The sequence below is a fragment of the Rattus norvegicus genome, chromosome 10 (genome assembly GCF_021556685.1).
Source record: "Rattus norvegicus strain SHRSP/BbbUtx chromosome 10, alternate assembly SHRSP_T2T, whole genome shotgun sequence".
Taxonomy (NCBI): domain Eukaryota; kingdom Metazoa; phylum Chordata; class Mammalia; order Rodentia; family Muridae; genus Rattus; species Rattus norvegicus.
The window spans coordinates 67,030,268-67,047,192 of NC_141543.1; the positions used below are offsets into that span (position 1 = coordinate 67,030,268).

The 16,925-nt window shown below is 48.2% G+C and overlaps 2 protein-coding genes across 9 annotated transcripts in view; one reads left to right on the forward strand and one right to left on the reverse strand.

Annotated features, from left to right (window-relative positions):
• The first annotated feature begins 6 nt into the window (after positions 1-6).
• Mrm3 (mitochondrial rRNA methyltransferase 3) overlaps positions 7-16,925 on the forward strand; it is a 29,545-nt gene continuing 12,626 nt past the window's right edge. For 2 of the 8 annotated variants that reach the window (XM_087572946.1, XM_087572947.1), the window contains exons 1-4: positions 7-348; positions 556-800; positions 3,406-3,573; positions 10,857-10,992. In XM_087572946.1, coding sequence (XP_087429072.1) covers positions 35-348; positions 556-800; positions 3,406-3,573; positions 10,857-10,992 — 863 coding nt within the window. In that variant the 5' untranslated portion in view covers positions 7-34. 8 annotated transcript variants of the gene reach the window in all.
• Nxn (nucleoredoxin) overlaps positions 13,392-16,925 on the reverse strand; it is a 141,379-nt gene continuing 137,845 nt past the window's right edge. Inside the window, 1 exon segment of the mRNA NM_001399571.1 lies at positions 13,392-14,865. Coding sequence (NP_001386500.1) covers positions 14,683-14,865 — 183 coding nt within the window. The 3' untranslated portion in view covers positions 13,392-14,682.

A 16,925-nucleotide genomic window follows, 5' to 3' on the forward strand; every position in this document is an offset into this window, starting at 1 on the left:
GACCGCGCACTCCGATGATACCTCCAGAGCAAAGATGGCAGCGCCGGCGAAGGGCATGTGGTATTCCCTGGGACCATTGCTGCGGGTGGTCCAGACTCGGGACCTCGACGCTCGGCGCTGGGTCCGGGCGCTGCGGCGAAGCCCGGTGAGAGTGTTGTTTCCCTCGGGACAGGTGGAGGAACGGAAGCGTGCTCCTGATAAGCAGCCCCGCAAGGCGGTCCCTGAGGCCAGTTCCCAGGGACAGCAACAGAAACCACCTCTTGAGACATCCCCATCCCAGACCCCTCACACCTGGGAAGAGGCAGGGCTTCGCTACGATAAGGCCTGTCCCGGGGACAGGAGGCTAAGGTGATGTGTTCTTTAGACTTGTCATCTCTTCCCGTAAGCCTTCTTGCCTCACTGTGGAGCTTCTGATTCTTACTGTTTCTACAGTGTAAAATAAATGCCTTCTTTGAGGCTTGTGTTTCCGCCAAGCTCTGCGTGTCTGTTAGAAATACATGTATCCCTACATGACAAGAATGTTGATAACCATCCCCTCTCTGTTTGCACCCACAGCAGTGTGATGACAATAGTTAAGTCCAGGCCTTTTCGGGAAAAGCAAGGGAAGATCCTACTGGAAGGTCGCAGGCTGATTGCAGATGCTCTCAAGGCTGGAGCTGTGCCAAAAATGTTCTTTTTTAGCCGACTGGAGTACATCAAGGAGTTGCCAGTAGATAAGCTGAAAGGTGTCAGCCTCATTAAGGTGAAATTTGAGGATATCAAGGATTGGTCGGACCTGGTAACGCCACAAGGAATAATGGGTCAGTGATACACGATGTATCGATATCTAGAATTTCTGTTTCATACAAGTGTAGTATCCTAGACTTTCTTGTTCATACTTGTCTTAAGGTAACAGATTTTATTTGAATCAAGTTTAAATTGTTATTGACTAGTGTCTAAAATGAAATAGGACTTCTCGGGTTAATAGTATTTTTTTTTACTGGCAACTGATTCAGTTTCTCATTCATATTTAATTGTGGGGCTTTTGCTTGTTTTTGACAATTGTAGTTCAGGCAGGCTTAAAACTCTGTATGTAGCTGAGGATAACTACTCACGTTCCTGCTTGTACTTCTTACTGCTGAGAAGGAAACATGGAAAACAAAACAAAACAAACCCAGGCCCAGTTTTTTGTTGTTGTTTCATTTGTTTGTTTGTTTATATAAGCCAGGAGTAATGCAAACCTTTAAAATTCCAGGATTCGGAAGGCAGAGGCAGGCAGATCTCTGTGAGTTTGAGACCAGCCTGGTCTACATAGTGCCTTCCAGGACAGCCAGAGCAAATAGTGAAACCCTTTCTCAGAACAAAGCTTTACTTATTTTGTGTGTAACCATGCATGGGTCAGAAGACACTCTGTGAGAATCAGTTTTCCCTCTCCGCTATGTGAGTCCCGGGCATCCATCTCAGGCATGGCAGCAGGTACAAGTTCACGTTTAGCTGCCTTTCTAGTTCCTCTCTTTCCCCCTAGATACTGCCCTGAAAACTGTGCTTTAGGATGTTTTGTAGAGATTATTAAGTGAGAGGATTTTTCATTAAGGACGCCACTTTGTGTTTTCACTTTTCCCAAGCACCCCAGCCGATTTGTGTGTATTGGATTAGATTGAGGATAGAAGGGTCACGAGGTAAGTGTTACTGTGCTCATTCAAACTTGCCGAGATTCTGACCCTCAGCAAGAGACCTTACAAATGACGCGTTCCTCACTACCCCATAACTCCTTCAGTATGAACCCTTGCAGACAATGTCTTCAGTGTAGTATTTCTAGGCAAGGCTGTTGAGAATTTTGATGACTTTGTTTCCTGGGGGTATTTTTTCAATTTTAAGACAAGTAGTGAAGGAGAGCTATATGGCTATTGTTTAAATATTTAGGTTAAGCCTACACATTAAGTAAAACAAAAACCCAGGAAAATGGAGAAAGGCTGTAGCATCAAGACAGTTTGGTGAAAGGAAAGCAGAAGCAAAGACAGATATGTAAAGGGGTCACAAGTAGTCAGGTGAATGCAAAGATGTCCATCTCCCTAGTACTGGGGAAGTACAAAGGGAAATAAGGGAATGCCATTTTTCCTATCAGAGTGGTAAAAACTGAAAGTAAACATGTCCCCTGATAATTAGGCTTTGAGCTCGGAGGCAGATATTTATCATTCTAGACATGGCTGGAGAGCCTCCGAGGAGGGCAGTCCCATGGCATTTGTTAACATTAAGAGTATATGAACACGGTTCGTCCATTTCACTTGCAGGAATTTGGCCCAGAGAAGTATTCAGACATCTACAGAGTCTGCTGTGGACACTTAGTGTAGCATTGTTTTGTTTCTTTTTGTTTGTTTGTTTGTAATGGGTAAACTTTTAAATCTTTAACTGTCAATTACAAAACTGGAAAGGACTGGGCAGTGGTGGTGCACGCCTTTAATCCTAGCACTTAGAAGGCAGAGGCAAGCGTATCTCTGTGGGTTTGAGGTCAGCCTGGTTTATAGAAAAAGTTACAGAATAGCCAAGGCTACATACAGTGAAACTGTCTCGAAAAAGCCAAACCAACCAACCAACCAAACAAACAAACAAAAGACTGGAAAGAGCTAAACTCTGGCACATTATATTACAACGCTTAGAAATATATAGTAGCTGCAAATATACTGACATCAAACTTGTAAAGACATGTTGAGTGAGATAAGCAGGTCACAAAATGAGCTTTTTAAAAATTCGCTTATAGATATAGGTTATATAGATGCTAGATTTACAATCTAAAATGTTGCATGTGAGTGCTTTGCCTGCATATACGTGCACCATGTGTGTGGCTGATGCCTAAGAGGGTGTCAGATCTCCTGAGGCTGGACTTGAGAGCCACAGTGTGGGTGCTGGGAATTGAACTGAGGTCCTCAAGAGCTGCAGTCAACTTAACTGCTGAGGCAGCTCTGTAGCTCCTATATGTCTTTCATTTGCTTTCAGGTCCTGTCTTTATTGCTTTCAGAAGTGTTAAAACCCAAAGCTGTCTGTATGCTAGGCAAGTGCTGTACCACTGAGAATACCCCAAACCCTGGTGGATTTGTGTGTGACCATGTTATGTAGATCAGGATGACCTTAAACTCTCAGTTCTCCTGCTTCCAGCCACTTGCCACCACACCCACAATGGCTTTGACAGTGTTGACAAGCACTGATAAGTATGCAGATATAGTTGGGTGAACAGAGTTCAGAGAGAAGGGTTGGAAGCAGATGGGGTTAGTAGTGGTAGAATTTTTGTTGTTTGAAGTTTTGTAGCCATAATATACTCCTGTTTTCATTAGGTACTTGTGAATACATAAAGAATGATAAATAAACAAAAAAGTCAAGCCATTCCCATGCACAGTCCAGACTAGTGAATCTTCTGTGTTGTTTCCCTAGGGATTTTTGCCAAACCTGACCCTGTTAAGATGACGTATCCAGAGACTCAGCTTCACCATTCACTGCCCTTACTGTTGATTTGTGACAATCTCCGTGACCCTGGGAACCTGGGGACAATCCTGAGATCTGCAGCTGGAGCAGGCTGCAGTAAAGTCTTACTCACCAAAGGTAAGAATACCTCTTTTTAAATGAAATAAGGTTAATTTCATTTTTAATTATGTGTACATGTGTATGTCTATGTGTGCACACACAAGTGCAGGTGTCTACAGAGGTCAGATTCAGGATGCCCCAGAACTGTAGTTCCAGGCAGTTGTGAGCTGCCCACTGTGGGTTCTGGGAGTCAGCCCCCCCAGTTTGTAAGGCCTCTATAAGAGCAGTGTACACTCTTCTCTAGCCTTGGAAAAGCACTTCCTCCTCAGTGGCTTCATTGGCTGTTTTCAAATGAGTTAGGGTTCTAGACAGATATGCAGGGTCTGACTCTCTGATCTGCCCCGGGTTGGGTAACTGCATATCCATAAACAACATGTTAAATGTCAAATATCTCGTCTTTAAAGTGGGAATAAGAAGAATCTTCCTCATGGTTGGTCTTTGTTTTTTTTTTCAAGATTACTTGAAATGTCGCAAAGAAGCGTTCAGTAACTATTGCTTGTGTTTTAAAATTATTTAAAAGCTGTTTTGGAATTTCAGGTCAATAAAGGGAAGAAATAGGTTCCCATTTTATGAGATTTTATGGATATACACTAATTATTTACATGCCAAAGTTAAGACTTGGTTTAAGATCCTTGTTTATCTTGAGTTCTCAAAGTGTTGAGTATATGAGTCCTTCCTAAACCCCTGAGTTCTGAATCCCATGGAAGGAAAGCTGTCACCAGAGTGATTATGTGTTCTGGTACATTTTTCTTAGCCTCAGGGAAATGTAGTTACACAGCGATACACAAATTAGCCTTATTATATTTGAGCTTTTTCGCACAGAAGGGGATTAATAGGCTTGGTTCTAAACGTACCTGGCAAGCAGTTGAGACATGTCTAGAATGCCTTTTACACCCTGGGAGCGGAGGGGAGGGAGCATGTCACTCATCAGAGACACGTAAGCTACTATTAAATAAAAACTAATAGTGGAACAATTGCTGAGACTTGCCTAAATTGCTCCATTCAACTCTTTCCTGATACACTCTGTCCAAGTACTGGAATGACAGTGTGAGACCTAGTTTCTGGGGCTCCATTTTCAGTACCCCACCCTTCCATTGTTGAGTGCTTTGATGGCAGTGTAGTTTTGGAAATGTGTTCACATCACCGAGGACGTGTAGTTTTCACTTGTTCCCACTGGCTGGTGTGAAAGAGGTCAGGAAAGAGTAGGACAGTTGGTATGCATGTGGCAGAAGGAGCTCTCATCTCCTTACTCCTCTCTAGCTGAAGGAGTGAGACTAGACATCTGCTGACACAGATCTAGACCCATCTATTCCTTTCCTTCATCTCGGCCAAAGCCCGCTCCCATCTCTGGTTCCCTGCAGTGCTTAGGAAAGCCTATAGGTGGGGTGTCTGGGCATTAGTACAATCTCTGTCGGTCTGACAGATACCACCCTAAGCTTTAAAATGACTTGTCATAAGGTAGCCCTGTGATACTCGTGGTGAAATGCCTTCCTCCTACTTGCCTGTGGTGAGAGTAGGCATATGGACAAGTCAGTATCTGCTGGGCAGCCAATGCACAGGGGCCCTAAGGTCTAGATGTGACTATGTCAGAGTGGGTACCTCTAGCCTTCTCACTACAGCATGAAGGAAGGCCTTGGCAGGGACAGAGGACTAACTAGTTGGGCTCCTGCTTCCTCCCAGATTGCTGCATGAACTTCTTGCTTGGTTTGCCCTTCGTTAGTGTAGGGAGACTGTTCTAGTCCAGATGGACACTCAAATCAAATTGGTCTTTCTAAAAAAGTCAGATTTGGTCATTGGTTTGCTTAAGTCCTCCAGTGAATATTCTTGATAAATCTATGCACCTCAGCTTAGTACTCACTCTGTTATGTTGGCCGTTGCCTGCTTTGGCCTCCTGCGTCATCCCACCTGTCGCACAGCAGGCAATGCTTGCTCACTCTCCTTTGTCCTCTACCTGGGCCTCTCTCCAGCAAGATCCTCTCGTCCCTTAGGAGCCAGCTCAGTGTCACAGTCTCTTAGATGTTTAGTGTTTTCCTGCTCGTGCTTCCTTTACATCAGTTACTGTTGATACTGCGGTCATCTGATTCAATGTTCTTCCAGTACCACAGTTGATAACCTGCATTCCTGCAGATCCATGGTGGCATTTTAATCTCTGTTACATCCTCTGCAATGCCTGGCCCCTGTGTACAGATGCAATTAACAAAATCTATCTTAGCACTAGCAGCAATCAGTCTTCCAGACCCTTTGCTGGTCAGTGTCATCAGATGGGAGGTTCTTGGTCCCAGCAGCGGAGAAGACTGTAATGGAAAAACTGCTGGGTTATGTCTTGGTTAGAATTCAAGGGATTTACTTCATCATTCCTTTTGTGGTCTAGGAAGGTTTGTAAAGTCTCAATTGTATCCTTTGTCTTTTAGGCTGTGTGGATGCCTGGGAACCTAAAGTGCTCCGGGCAGGCATGGGGGCACATTTCCAGGTGCCCATTGTGAACAATGTGGAATGGGAGACAGTGCCCAATCACTTGCCCCCTGACACCCGAGTCTATGTGGCAGACAACTGTGGCCTCTATGCCCAGGTTCAGATGTCTAATAAAACCGGTGACCGTGACTGGGCATGTGATCGCCGATTCTTAAAGTTCCATAAGAATGAAGTGGACCTAGACACTAAAGCCAGAAAAGACTGGCTTCCCAAACTTGAGGTCCAGAGTTATGATCTGGACTGGACTGAAGCACCAGCAGCTCTGGTGATAGGCGGAGAGACGCATGGGGTAAGCCTGGAGTCCCTGCAATTGGCCGAGAGTACTGGTGGCAAGAGACTGCTGATCCCTGTTGTACCTGGTGTGGACAGTCTGAATTCAGCCATGGCTGCGAGCATCCTGCTCTTTGAAGGGAAAAGGCAGCTGAGGATAAAGATGGGAGACTTGAGCAGGGACAGTTGTTGCCATTGAAGGATTGCTGCAGGAATCCTCAGTGGGAGGGCAAGGGTGCCTCCAACCCCTGCTCTACTGGACTGCTGCTAGGAGGCTGGCCAAGGTGACAACTCAGGAGCCAGGAGGTAGGCATTGCCATCATTTTGTGATGCTGTGAAAAATAGAGGAGTTTCTGTTGTTCCTTATTAAACAACAAAGGTGAAGATTCTTTTTTGTTTTACTTATATGAGTGTTTGACTGCTGTATGTACGCTACACCACAAGGGTGCCTGGTACGTGGTGGAGGTCAATAGAGGTGTCATATACCCTGGAACTAGACTTAGGGACGGTCATGAACTACTATGTGAGTGTTAGAGACCAAACTTGTGTCCTCTGGAAGAGTAGCAGGTGCTCTTAACCACTGAGCCAGCTCTACAGCCCCATCAAAATTCTCCCTACGACCTCCCTTCTCCACTGTTTTTGAGATTGTGTGTACCTCATAAGCATTCTGCCAGAGCCACATTCCCAGCACCTTAGTGTCTCCTGAGAAGCTGAGGGCTGCAGGGCATGGCGTCCAGCAACCAGCTGTTCTTTGGTCTTCTCTGCAGCATCTCTGGGCTGGTGTGTTCAGGCCTTCAGTTCTACAGGCAGCTGATGTGTATTTTCCCCCTTTGCGGTGGACCAACAGAAGCCGTTCATCAGGTGGTATCATGCCTTCTTAGCACAGCCCCTCTGCAGTGCTGTTTGTTTGCTTTAAGACTGGGTCTCACGCTATAGCCCTGGACAGTCTGGAACTCACTATATGTACCAGGGTGGCCTTGTCCGTAGAGACCCACCTGCCTCTGCCTCCAGAGTGCCGGGACTAAAGGTGTGCACCAGCATGCCTGGCTTTCCAGGCATCTTTGCGAGGATTCTGTATGAGTAAAGGCCAGACCCTGAGTCTACTTTGCAACATAGCCTGTGCTGGAGGTGTCAGCTTGCTCACCAGCTCCTCGCTACTAGTTGTGGGTCTTGTGACACTATTAAATGCTATGATTTAGGGGGACAGCAAGATGGCCCAGGGAGTAAAGGTACTTGCTGTCCAAGTGTGGTGACCTGAGTTCAACCCCTGGAACCCATATAAAGGTGGAAGGAGAAAACAGACCCACAGAGTCTCCCTCTGACCTCTACACAGTAATAACGAGGATGATGAGGCTGTAAGTGGCCGCAGAAATGGCTCAGCAGGTAAGGGCATCTAACTGATAGTTCAGAGGACCCCAGTTTAATTTCCAGCGATCTATTCAATGGATCACAACCACCTTTAACTTTGTCTCCAAGTAATCTCCTGGCCTCCTCAGATGTGTATACTCAGATGTGCACAAACACAGACGCACTCATGTACATGTAATTAAAAATAAAAAAGGAACATTTCATTTTTAAATCAGAAAGCAACACTGGGTGTTGTGAGGTAAAGATCTTGCAAGGTCAGAGTGCTGAGGCTGTAATCATATTCCCCAGGGACCATTAACCCCTCAGAACACAGTGAGGTTGGAGAAGACCAAAGCAGGTAGTTGCACCTGCTGAGTGAGCATGGGAAGGAGTGGGACTGCTGGGATTTGGAATCCATTCTAAACACTACTTCTGCAACCACAAACAATTGGTTTAGAGTTGAGGTTCCAAGGAAAGTAGTTGTACTATATCCTCAAGCACAGCGGCTCCAATGACTGGGTTCCTTTAGGATTCCTCCGACTGCTTATCCTGGGGAGGCTGAACAGGTTGTTGCATGTGCAACGGAAACCACAGCACCAACTCCTTCCCTTTCTGTTCCTTCAGTTCTAGTAAGACTCTTGGGAGAACCAATTGAGCCAGCAGTTCATGTACGAGATGGCATGGCTTTGGGGTGCTTTAGGAGAGAGTACTGGTAGTTTTCTGTTTCGTTGGCTGTGTCCTCTCAGGATGACCACTGGCTCGCCTGCCCAGGATACTGCACAAAGGTTTGATGTGGGTAGTCCACAGATTCTTGAGATTCTCAGTCTCTAGTCAGCTTTAAAAAAGCCAGAAGAGCCCAAAGGCTTTTCTTTGGGGTGCGGGGGGTGGGGGGTGGTAATGTGTGTGAAAGACAGACAGACAGAGATGGGGTTTCTTTTTTTTTTTTTTGGTTCTTTTTTTTCGGAGCTGGGGACCGAACCCAGGGCCTTGTGCTTCCTAGGTAAGCGCTCTACCACTGAGCTAAATCCCCAGTCCCGAGATGGGGTTTCTTTATGTAGTCTTGGCTGTTCTGGAACTTGCTCTGTAGACCAGGCTGGGTTAGGACTCAGAGATCCACCTGCTTCTGCTGGGATTAAAGGCGTGTGCTCAGCCCAAAACTTTCTCTTTACTGTTGCCCCCAAAGGCTAGAACACTGTGTGAGCCGAGGGGGACTATAATGATTGTCACAGCAGGCCGGGTCTAGAAGGCAGCTGGAGAGAATTCACACCACAGCACTGAGCCTGCTGACAGTTAGTCTCTCCTTCCACACCTCAGAAAGTGCTAAAGAAACAGAAGGCACCACAAGGAGGCATGCTTATCTCGCCAGTGTAAAGCCACTGTCCTGGTCTCTGTCTCCTGCATTGTGTTACAAAATGAAAATCAATGATAGGACATCCTACATCCTCCAGAAGAATGGCTGTGCAGTGACACTGCTCTGGCCTGGTGCAGTGTAAGGCCCCTCTGCCATCTTGGGTGAAGCGGGTGTACTGGTCAGATGCTTTATAGCCAGTATTAGAATTTAACCTGGGGGTTGGGGGTGCGCAAGTTGTCCTTTAAGTGACTGACTACAGGGGAGCGCTGGTGGCTATGCTCTTGCTGAGCGAAAAATGGAAAATTGCTATCATGAATTTTCACCTTTGAGAACAATGAATGTTTGACCACCATTTCCCCAGGAAACAGGAATAAACCGAGCAGTCCATGTTATGGACCTCCAATGGCTGGAGGGGAAGCTCTGGGAGAACCTGGCCAAGGCTCCTGGTTGGCTTTGCAGGGAGCCCAGCTGTAGCAGTGGCTTTGGCCACAAGGTGGCAGGCCTCACCTCAGAAATGGTTACACTAGAGAACTGGGGCTTGCCCTGGGTTTAAGTTGTTCAAATGGAATCCTAGCTCCCTCTGCCAAGGGGCACTGCAAACTTGGAGTGTACCTCAGCTCAGTGGAAATCAGAATGTGAAATTCAAGAGAATTTTATGGACACTAACACAGTTTCCATGTCCAGCCTCTGGGAGAACACCGATGTCCCAATGTGTCCCTGCCCCAGGGTGCTTATGCACATAGCTCTCCTCAGTGCTTCAGGGCACGCTTGGTCCTTTACCTCAGCCAGCTGTTAACTGGTGAGAATCCTGGTCACTTAGACACGTGGGGCCAAATACTACCTGACATCTTCTACCGCTTGCTCAAAGGGCTTACAGCAACTTCTGATGTCTCTGCCACCCAGGCCACACGAAGTTCTAGCAGCTGTATCTGCTAGGATTCTCTGAACATGGGTTGTGCTTTAGGCCCTGGGGCTCCTACTTACCCAGCTGCCTCCCCAGCCGCTCAGTGACATTTTTGCCACTTGGGCTCATCTTGTTTTACTTTCGAGAAATATACTGCTTTTAACTACAACATGGTCTTTATTTCCAGGAGGGAGCAAATACACAAACAAAATAAACTAGGAGCCAAATTAGCCGATGAACTGTTTCGAAACAGAGCTGAGTCACATCTGAGCAGCTGGGGCCACAGCTGAGGTCCAATTTCAGCTCCCAGAGGGCACCCTCGGTGCTCGGCGCCCGGTGCTGTGGGGATTGGCCCTGCACTTCCTCCGCTTTGTAGAGTGGTTCCCAGCTGTGTCATTATATTGGGGAACCTCAGAGTTGGGGTGACCCATCACCAGTGCTGCTGCTTGATGAGTGGGAACAAAAGCTGGGAGGAAGCAAGAACTGCAGCAGGGGTCGCTCTCCTGGCCTCTCATGGGGATGAGGAGGGAGGCACACACTGATACCCCAGAGTAGCTGAGGCAGACTATGTATATTCTTAGCTCTAGTCCATATCATTGTTGTTTGAGGTCTGAGCGTCCAGAGCCCAGCCCTGAGGCCACTGAAGCCTACTCTGGGCAGCATGGCTTCTCAGAGTTGTAGGAAATCTCAAGTATTCTTCAGGAGTTCTACACACATGGACTAATGCATTCCCTGGCGCGGGAAGCACCCCAAAACACTACAGGCGTGACCCACACAGCAGTGGTTGGTTTTAATTGTCAGCTTCATGCTCTCTAGGATCCCTGGGAAAGGAATCTCAACAGAGGACTGTCTAGATGAGTTGGCCTGTGGGTAGTCTGCGAGGAATTATCTTGCTTACTTAGTTAAGGTGTGAAGCCCTGCCCACTGTGGGCAGCAGCATGGGATCCTGTGTTGTAGGAGTGACTTCTGGCTCTGGTGGACTGCACCCTGGAACTGTGAATTGTAAAATGAACTCTCCAGTAAGTTGCTTGGTCACAGTGTTTTCTCAGAGCAACAGGAATGAAACCAAGACACTTCCTCTTTTCACCATAAGGTACGTGGAGAACACCCTTATGTTTTGATTCCCCTGCAGCAGAGTTCGCAGCCACAGAGCAGAACCACTATATAATTCCATATACAGCCTTCTGTGCCTGGAAAGTTTGCCACATATGCTCATAGGCCCAGCAGTCACAGGCTGGAGAGGTGACCTAGCAGTTGAGAGCACTGACTGCTCTTCCAGTTCAATTCCCAGCACACTCATGGTGGCTCACAACCATCTGTAATGGGATCTGATCCCTCTTCTGGGGTGTCTGAAGACAGTGTACTCATGTACATAAATAAATAAGTCTTTTTAAAAAATGATGGAATCACAGTGAACAGTGGTCCCCTAGGAAGTCCCCTAGGCAGCCTGCTCGGAGGCATTGTCAACAAGGGATGTAGATGAAGTAACCCCTTTTATAACCATTGTGGGACAAACTTTGTAAGGTCTTGGTGGCATCAGGGCTCTCAGGTCAGCTATGGGCTGTACAAGACAGTGGGTGTGGAGAGGACACTCTTGAACCTCTGCAGAACCTCGCCACCCTGGCTTTTGCACCTCATTGGTGTTCTGATGCTATGAAGCAGGCACAGGTTTGCCCAGGCTAGCAGAAGAAATGTCTCTGTTCAAAATGTGACCACTTCAGTATGTGGCACCAGATGCTAGCTTACACCACTTTCTGTTAACTCTGCGTGCAGCGTTTTGACATGCGTGTCCACACGTGCCCATGTTCTCTCCTTGCTCCCTTTAAAAATACCATTGCAAGTCCCACAGACCTGTGCCCAAGCCATATTCCTCTGTCTCCTTGCTGGATTCAGTTTGCTGCCATAAGCATGGGAGCAGGAGGGGGAACAGCTTTTTAGTGTCTTTAATTAGGCAACAGGATAAAACAAAGTCTGGTGGGAAATTACCACTTGAAGCTTGCCAAAAAAGCAGTGCTGGCTCCGTATGCTGGAGTGAGTGAAGGCCATTGGTTTTAAGAACACATGGTGGGCAGGACAGAGCAGCAACCACCTGACTCTGATAGGAAGCTGCTCCCATCTGCCCATTTCCATCATTAGCCCAACAGATGTCCGTTTCCTTGTATGGCTTTATTACTTTTGATATTTTGAGACAGTGTTGCCATGAAGCCCAGGCTGGCTTTGAACCTATGACCCTCCTTCCTCCCTCCCTAGTGTAGGATTCCAGACTATCCTTTGATCTTTTGTGTGGAGGCCGGTGGAAAAAAAATCTTATCTTGCTGGGCACTGTAGCTTGTAGCTTATGCCTCTAGTCCCAATACTTAGGAGCCTGAAGCAGGAATTTGAGGCCAGCTACGCAGTGGCTTTCTAGGCTAGCCTAGGCTGCAGAGTAAGACTTGGTCTCAAAAAATTTAAAGAAGTGCATCTCTATTGTGGGAATGGGGTCTGGAGGTCATTTTGAACACAAACCTGGGGATTCTACAGTGGCATTTTTATAGCTACCTTCCCACGTCGATCTGCAGGGCACGGTGTTTCCCATGCTGCTGCCGGAAGCCTGTGGATATGTCACAGCTGGCGTTTTAGCCTGTTTCCAATTAGCGAGGAGAATTGGACGGTATCTTGGAGCTGCTTGGTGGGAGCTAGCACACCACCCACTTGGTCTGCTGCAGTAACCTTTAGGGATTGTTCGCTGGTTCGTAGGAAAGACCCTTCCGAGGCACGTTTTCCAACTGTAGCAGCTGGACAGGGTCCTGACTAACCCACACATCCACTCTAAAAGGTGCATCCATCTGACAGGAGAGTCAGCCCAGGGCAGGCCACTGAGATATGACATGGATCCAATCCTGCACCTCTGGACTGGCTCCCCGCCACACCGCTCCAAGGTAGCTAGCTGCCAAGAGGGACACCATCCTTTCCTTCAAAGCAATCACACACAGGGCACAGACAGAAACCTAGTCATTTTTCAAGGGAGGGAGTTCATCTTGGTCCTTTTTCCCCCTCTCAGGGACACTGACAAAATAGTCCCTAACCCTAGGACAGCTAGGCTTGGATATCCCATTCCTTGCCCTACTCTTTGAAGTGAGGTCATGGTGATTCTAATGTCTCCTTGTGGAGGCGACAGTGCTCAGCTTCCCAGTAAACAAGGTCATTGCAAAATTCACAAGGTCTTCAGTCTAAGGACTGAGCCTCTAATGAGCTTCCTACCTCCTGAAAACCAAGAGAAATAGATGGCCATGTGTGCTGTGTGCTATGCGCCTGCGTGCGTGCGTGTGTTTGTGTGTGTGTTTTGAACTCAGGGCCTTGTGTCCCCTACAACCAAACTCTGTTCCCAGTCTCAGTTAGATTCTTGGAGGTCCTAGAACACTCTTCCCTCCCCATCCCAAATAGAGCACTAAAGGGAAAAGGACTCATCACTGAGGACAGGAAGACCCAAGCAAAGGGTGAGGTCCGAGAGGCCTGCTTTTTCTGTTTTATTTCTTTCTAGGTGATTGCACTTCAGGCTGGCAACACCCAATAGAGTGATTACCAACTAATTTTGTTCCTCTGAACTACAAGCCAACAACCCGATTCAGCAAGGAGCAGCAGTGTCGATAGCTTGTTGGGGGCTTGAGGGGACAACTGGGCTTTGCAAAATAAATGGTTTGGGCTTGTAAAGTGTTGGGTGGAACTGAGGGTGAGGCCCAGATGCTTTGAAGTCCCTGACACCAGACTGTGACAGATTTAAGTCCTGGGAATCCCTAAACCAAAGCCCAGACCCTAAGAGCATGGCTGGTGTTTCCATTGTCAGTTCAGCTACGTGGGCCAAGCAAAGGAGGTCAGGGCCAACTCCGGTTGTCATGCCCAGTGCCCTCCCTGCTCTCTGAAGCACAGCCCATTTTACAGGCTCATCGCCTTTTGGATCCAGTTTGAAAAGAAAACGGAACTCGAGACTGCAGGTGCCTCTGGCATAGAACTGGCCCACAGAGAAGCCCCCAGCAGCTAGGCAACACTTGTGTGGGGACTCAGGGTTGAGTCTTGGGAAGGTGTCCAAGGGGAGAATTCATTACTAAAATTCCAGGACAGTGGGAGGTTTTTGTATGGGTAGAAACCTGGGGATGGCCAAGAGTAAGGGAGAAAGATAAGATGAAGTAACTAATCACACAGTAAGCGTTCTATGAACTGTTAGCTTGGCTATTCATTTTCCCACCAAAACAAACACCCACAGTTTCCTTATAGATTTGGAGATCCCCCGCCCAAGAACCCACTGATGCGCTGGTTTTCCCTTAGACCAAGAAAGATTATGTCCTTACAAAGCAGTCGCCGACAGCTCTCAGCTGATGTCTGCTGAGGCCATGGCCCTTCTGTAACTCCCACAGGTACGGGTGTCACGGGAGAGTTCCCTCTGGCTTAGGGTTGTGTGTACTGATCCCAGAGTCAGAGTAGGGCCTCAATCCATTGTCCTCACTTGCTCTCTCTGCAGAAGACCCTGGAAGGTCCTCCACCAGGAGCCAGGAGAGGTGGCAGTCTTGGTGCTAGCTGGTCATGCCATCCTCACGGATCCCAAGCCGTCTCCAAACACGGTGGGATCTGCTGCCACCGTGAGGATGTGCACCCTTGGGTGCTAGCTGAGTTGTTAGTGCAGAAACAAGGCACCACAGAGGTTGGACACTTGGGTTGTGTGATTCAGGACACGCTGGAAAAGTCCAAGGGCAGAGGGGAGGAAAGGGAGAAGACTGTGTTAAATACTGTCTCAGGAGGCCAGAGCCCACTAGATGGGCTCTGGTTTGAGCTTTTCTGCTAGGAAGTCATTCACAAAAGTCTCCACAATGGCTGGGGTGATCTCCTCTACATCCATCACGTACTTGGCCCGGGCTGACATGTCCAGAATGGTGAGCAAAGGTGCCGCCTCGGGGAGGTTGGTGTAATCTCTCAGGGAGTCAGTCATGTCATCCTGGAAATCACCAGAAGGGCAAGAAAACAGTAAATTTTAACACGAGAGTCTCCTGAGCCCAGTCCTTAGAGCGCATGGGAAGGGGACTATCAGCATGCTGGGGACATGGGCTTCTATCGGAAGGATGAAGACCCTGCCCTGCGTCCCTCAACCCAGGAGGCAAGCCAAGTTTCTTCACGAGCATGAAGGTGACCTTAACACGCCCTCTGCCGTTTAAGGTTATGATTTAAGTCCTGATCGCTAGGTTTTGCAACCAGCTCTCAATTCTTTGCAGCCCCACTGTGGATTATCTGAGGCTGGTCAGGACTTCAACTCTGGAGTGTTTTCCAACAAAAACAGCTTAGTGTCTCCCATGCCCTGTGTGAAGTGAAGGCAGGAGGTGCCCAGCCAGCCTGGAACGCTCCTCCACTGTGTTGGTCTAAGAAGCTGGCGCCTTGCCATGCATTCCCTGCTGCTGTCCTGGTGAGTTCCCTCAGCTCAAACACTCCTCATCAAACAGGAAAAAACAGGGCCAAAGACAAGGAAAAACTTTTATGGAGAAGCCACTATTTGAAGTGACCTTTTATGGGACAGACCTCATTTAGAGACTATTGGGAAATGGCACTAAACACCGTACAACATATTTCTGTTTCTAATTCTAATTCTAATGAAAGGTTTTGAGTCGCCCTGCAGAGAAAGGGCTTGGGGTCTTCCTGGCTTTAAACAGGGGTGGGAGACAGAAGGCATGAAACTTAAGCTCACTGGTTCCCCAGACAAAAATCTATTATATTCCCTGACACTAAGGAGGGTGTGTAAGTGACATCTTCCTCCTGTAAAGCCAGACGCTTCTATATCTTGGGCATCGATCACCAGGTCCAGCCCTCCTCACGGGTTAATAGACCCTTCATGGTAAACAGAGGAGAGCACCCGGACAAACACTGTTCATATTATCCCTTCAGGAGGCCTGGACCAAGCCAAGAGCTCGATGCCTCTCCCTGAACAAACCAGAGAGATGAATTTTAATGTTCTCAAAGGCTTTCAGATTAACCACTGCTTGTCCCAAGGGACTGGATTGGGAAAGGAAAACAACAAGAATAAAAAGACTCTCCCAGCCCTGGGTACACGGCTGGACTCAGTTAATCAGTGTCCATGTCCCACCCCCCCACCCCACCCCCGCCGTCCAGGTTATCTTGCTTCTGAGCATTAGGACAGAAGGCTGCCAAGACTTGGAACCTCCGTGAAGCAATGGATGACACAGGGCTCTGCCTAGCTTTCCGACCCATGGACAGCAGCCCCAAACCTGTCTGTCCTTCTAGACATGAACTGGCCCATCTGTCAGAAAAGAAAGAGCCCTGACCCTGGAGTCACAGAAGCCCCACCAGTTCCTTTTTGCTACCTACTTTCTGCATGGCCTTGGCAAGGGACATCAATGGAGCCCAGGTGCCATCCCCAACACCCAAGATGCTATGAGAGGTAGTCAGCCCCCAGTGCTCCCAGCTAAGGCCTCACGTTCCTCATCTAGGAACCAGGATAATGAGCATTGTTCCCAGTGAGAGGGTGAGGGACAAAGGAGACCAGCAGGTGAGGTTCCTGGCAAGGAGCCTAGGGTACAGGAAACTTGCAAAAGCTTTTCAGCTGTGCTCCTGAATCCCCGCCCTGCCCCCAGCCCAGCCCTTTCTCTTCTGCACCCATCTTTCTTAGGAGCTATTCTCTAGGGGTTAGAGTTTAATACATGCAGAGCTGCCTTGCCATTCTTTGTGTGGGGCGGCTGGGAGCCCCCCATCCCCCTGCAGGAGCCTGTGAACCCTCTTTGTTCCCCTCCACCCCAGGGCTGGGCAGGGCAACAGGGGCTGCCTGCAAGGGGCCCAGCAGGGCAGCCAGGGTGGTTACTGAGGAGATGACGAATGGGTGGCTTAGGGTGTCTGGCCTCTCGTCTGTCCTTCTGTGCTTCTCTTGGGATCCAGTGTACAGGCTCCGGCCAACTGGAGATTATGACCTTTGCAGGAAAAGCTGGGGGGGAGGCCTCATAGAGTCTGTTGATGTGAACCTCAGAGGGGTGCTGGGGTGGGGTAGAGAGGCAA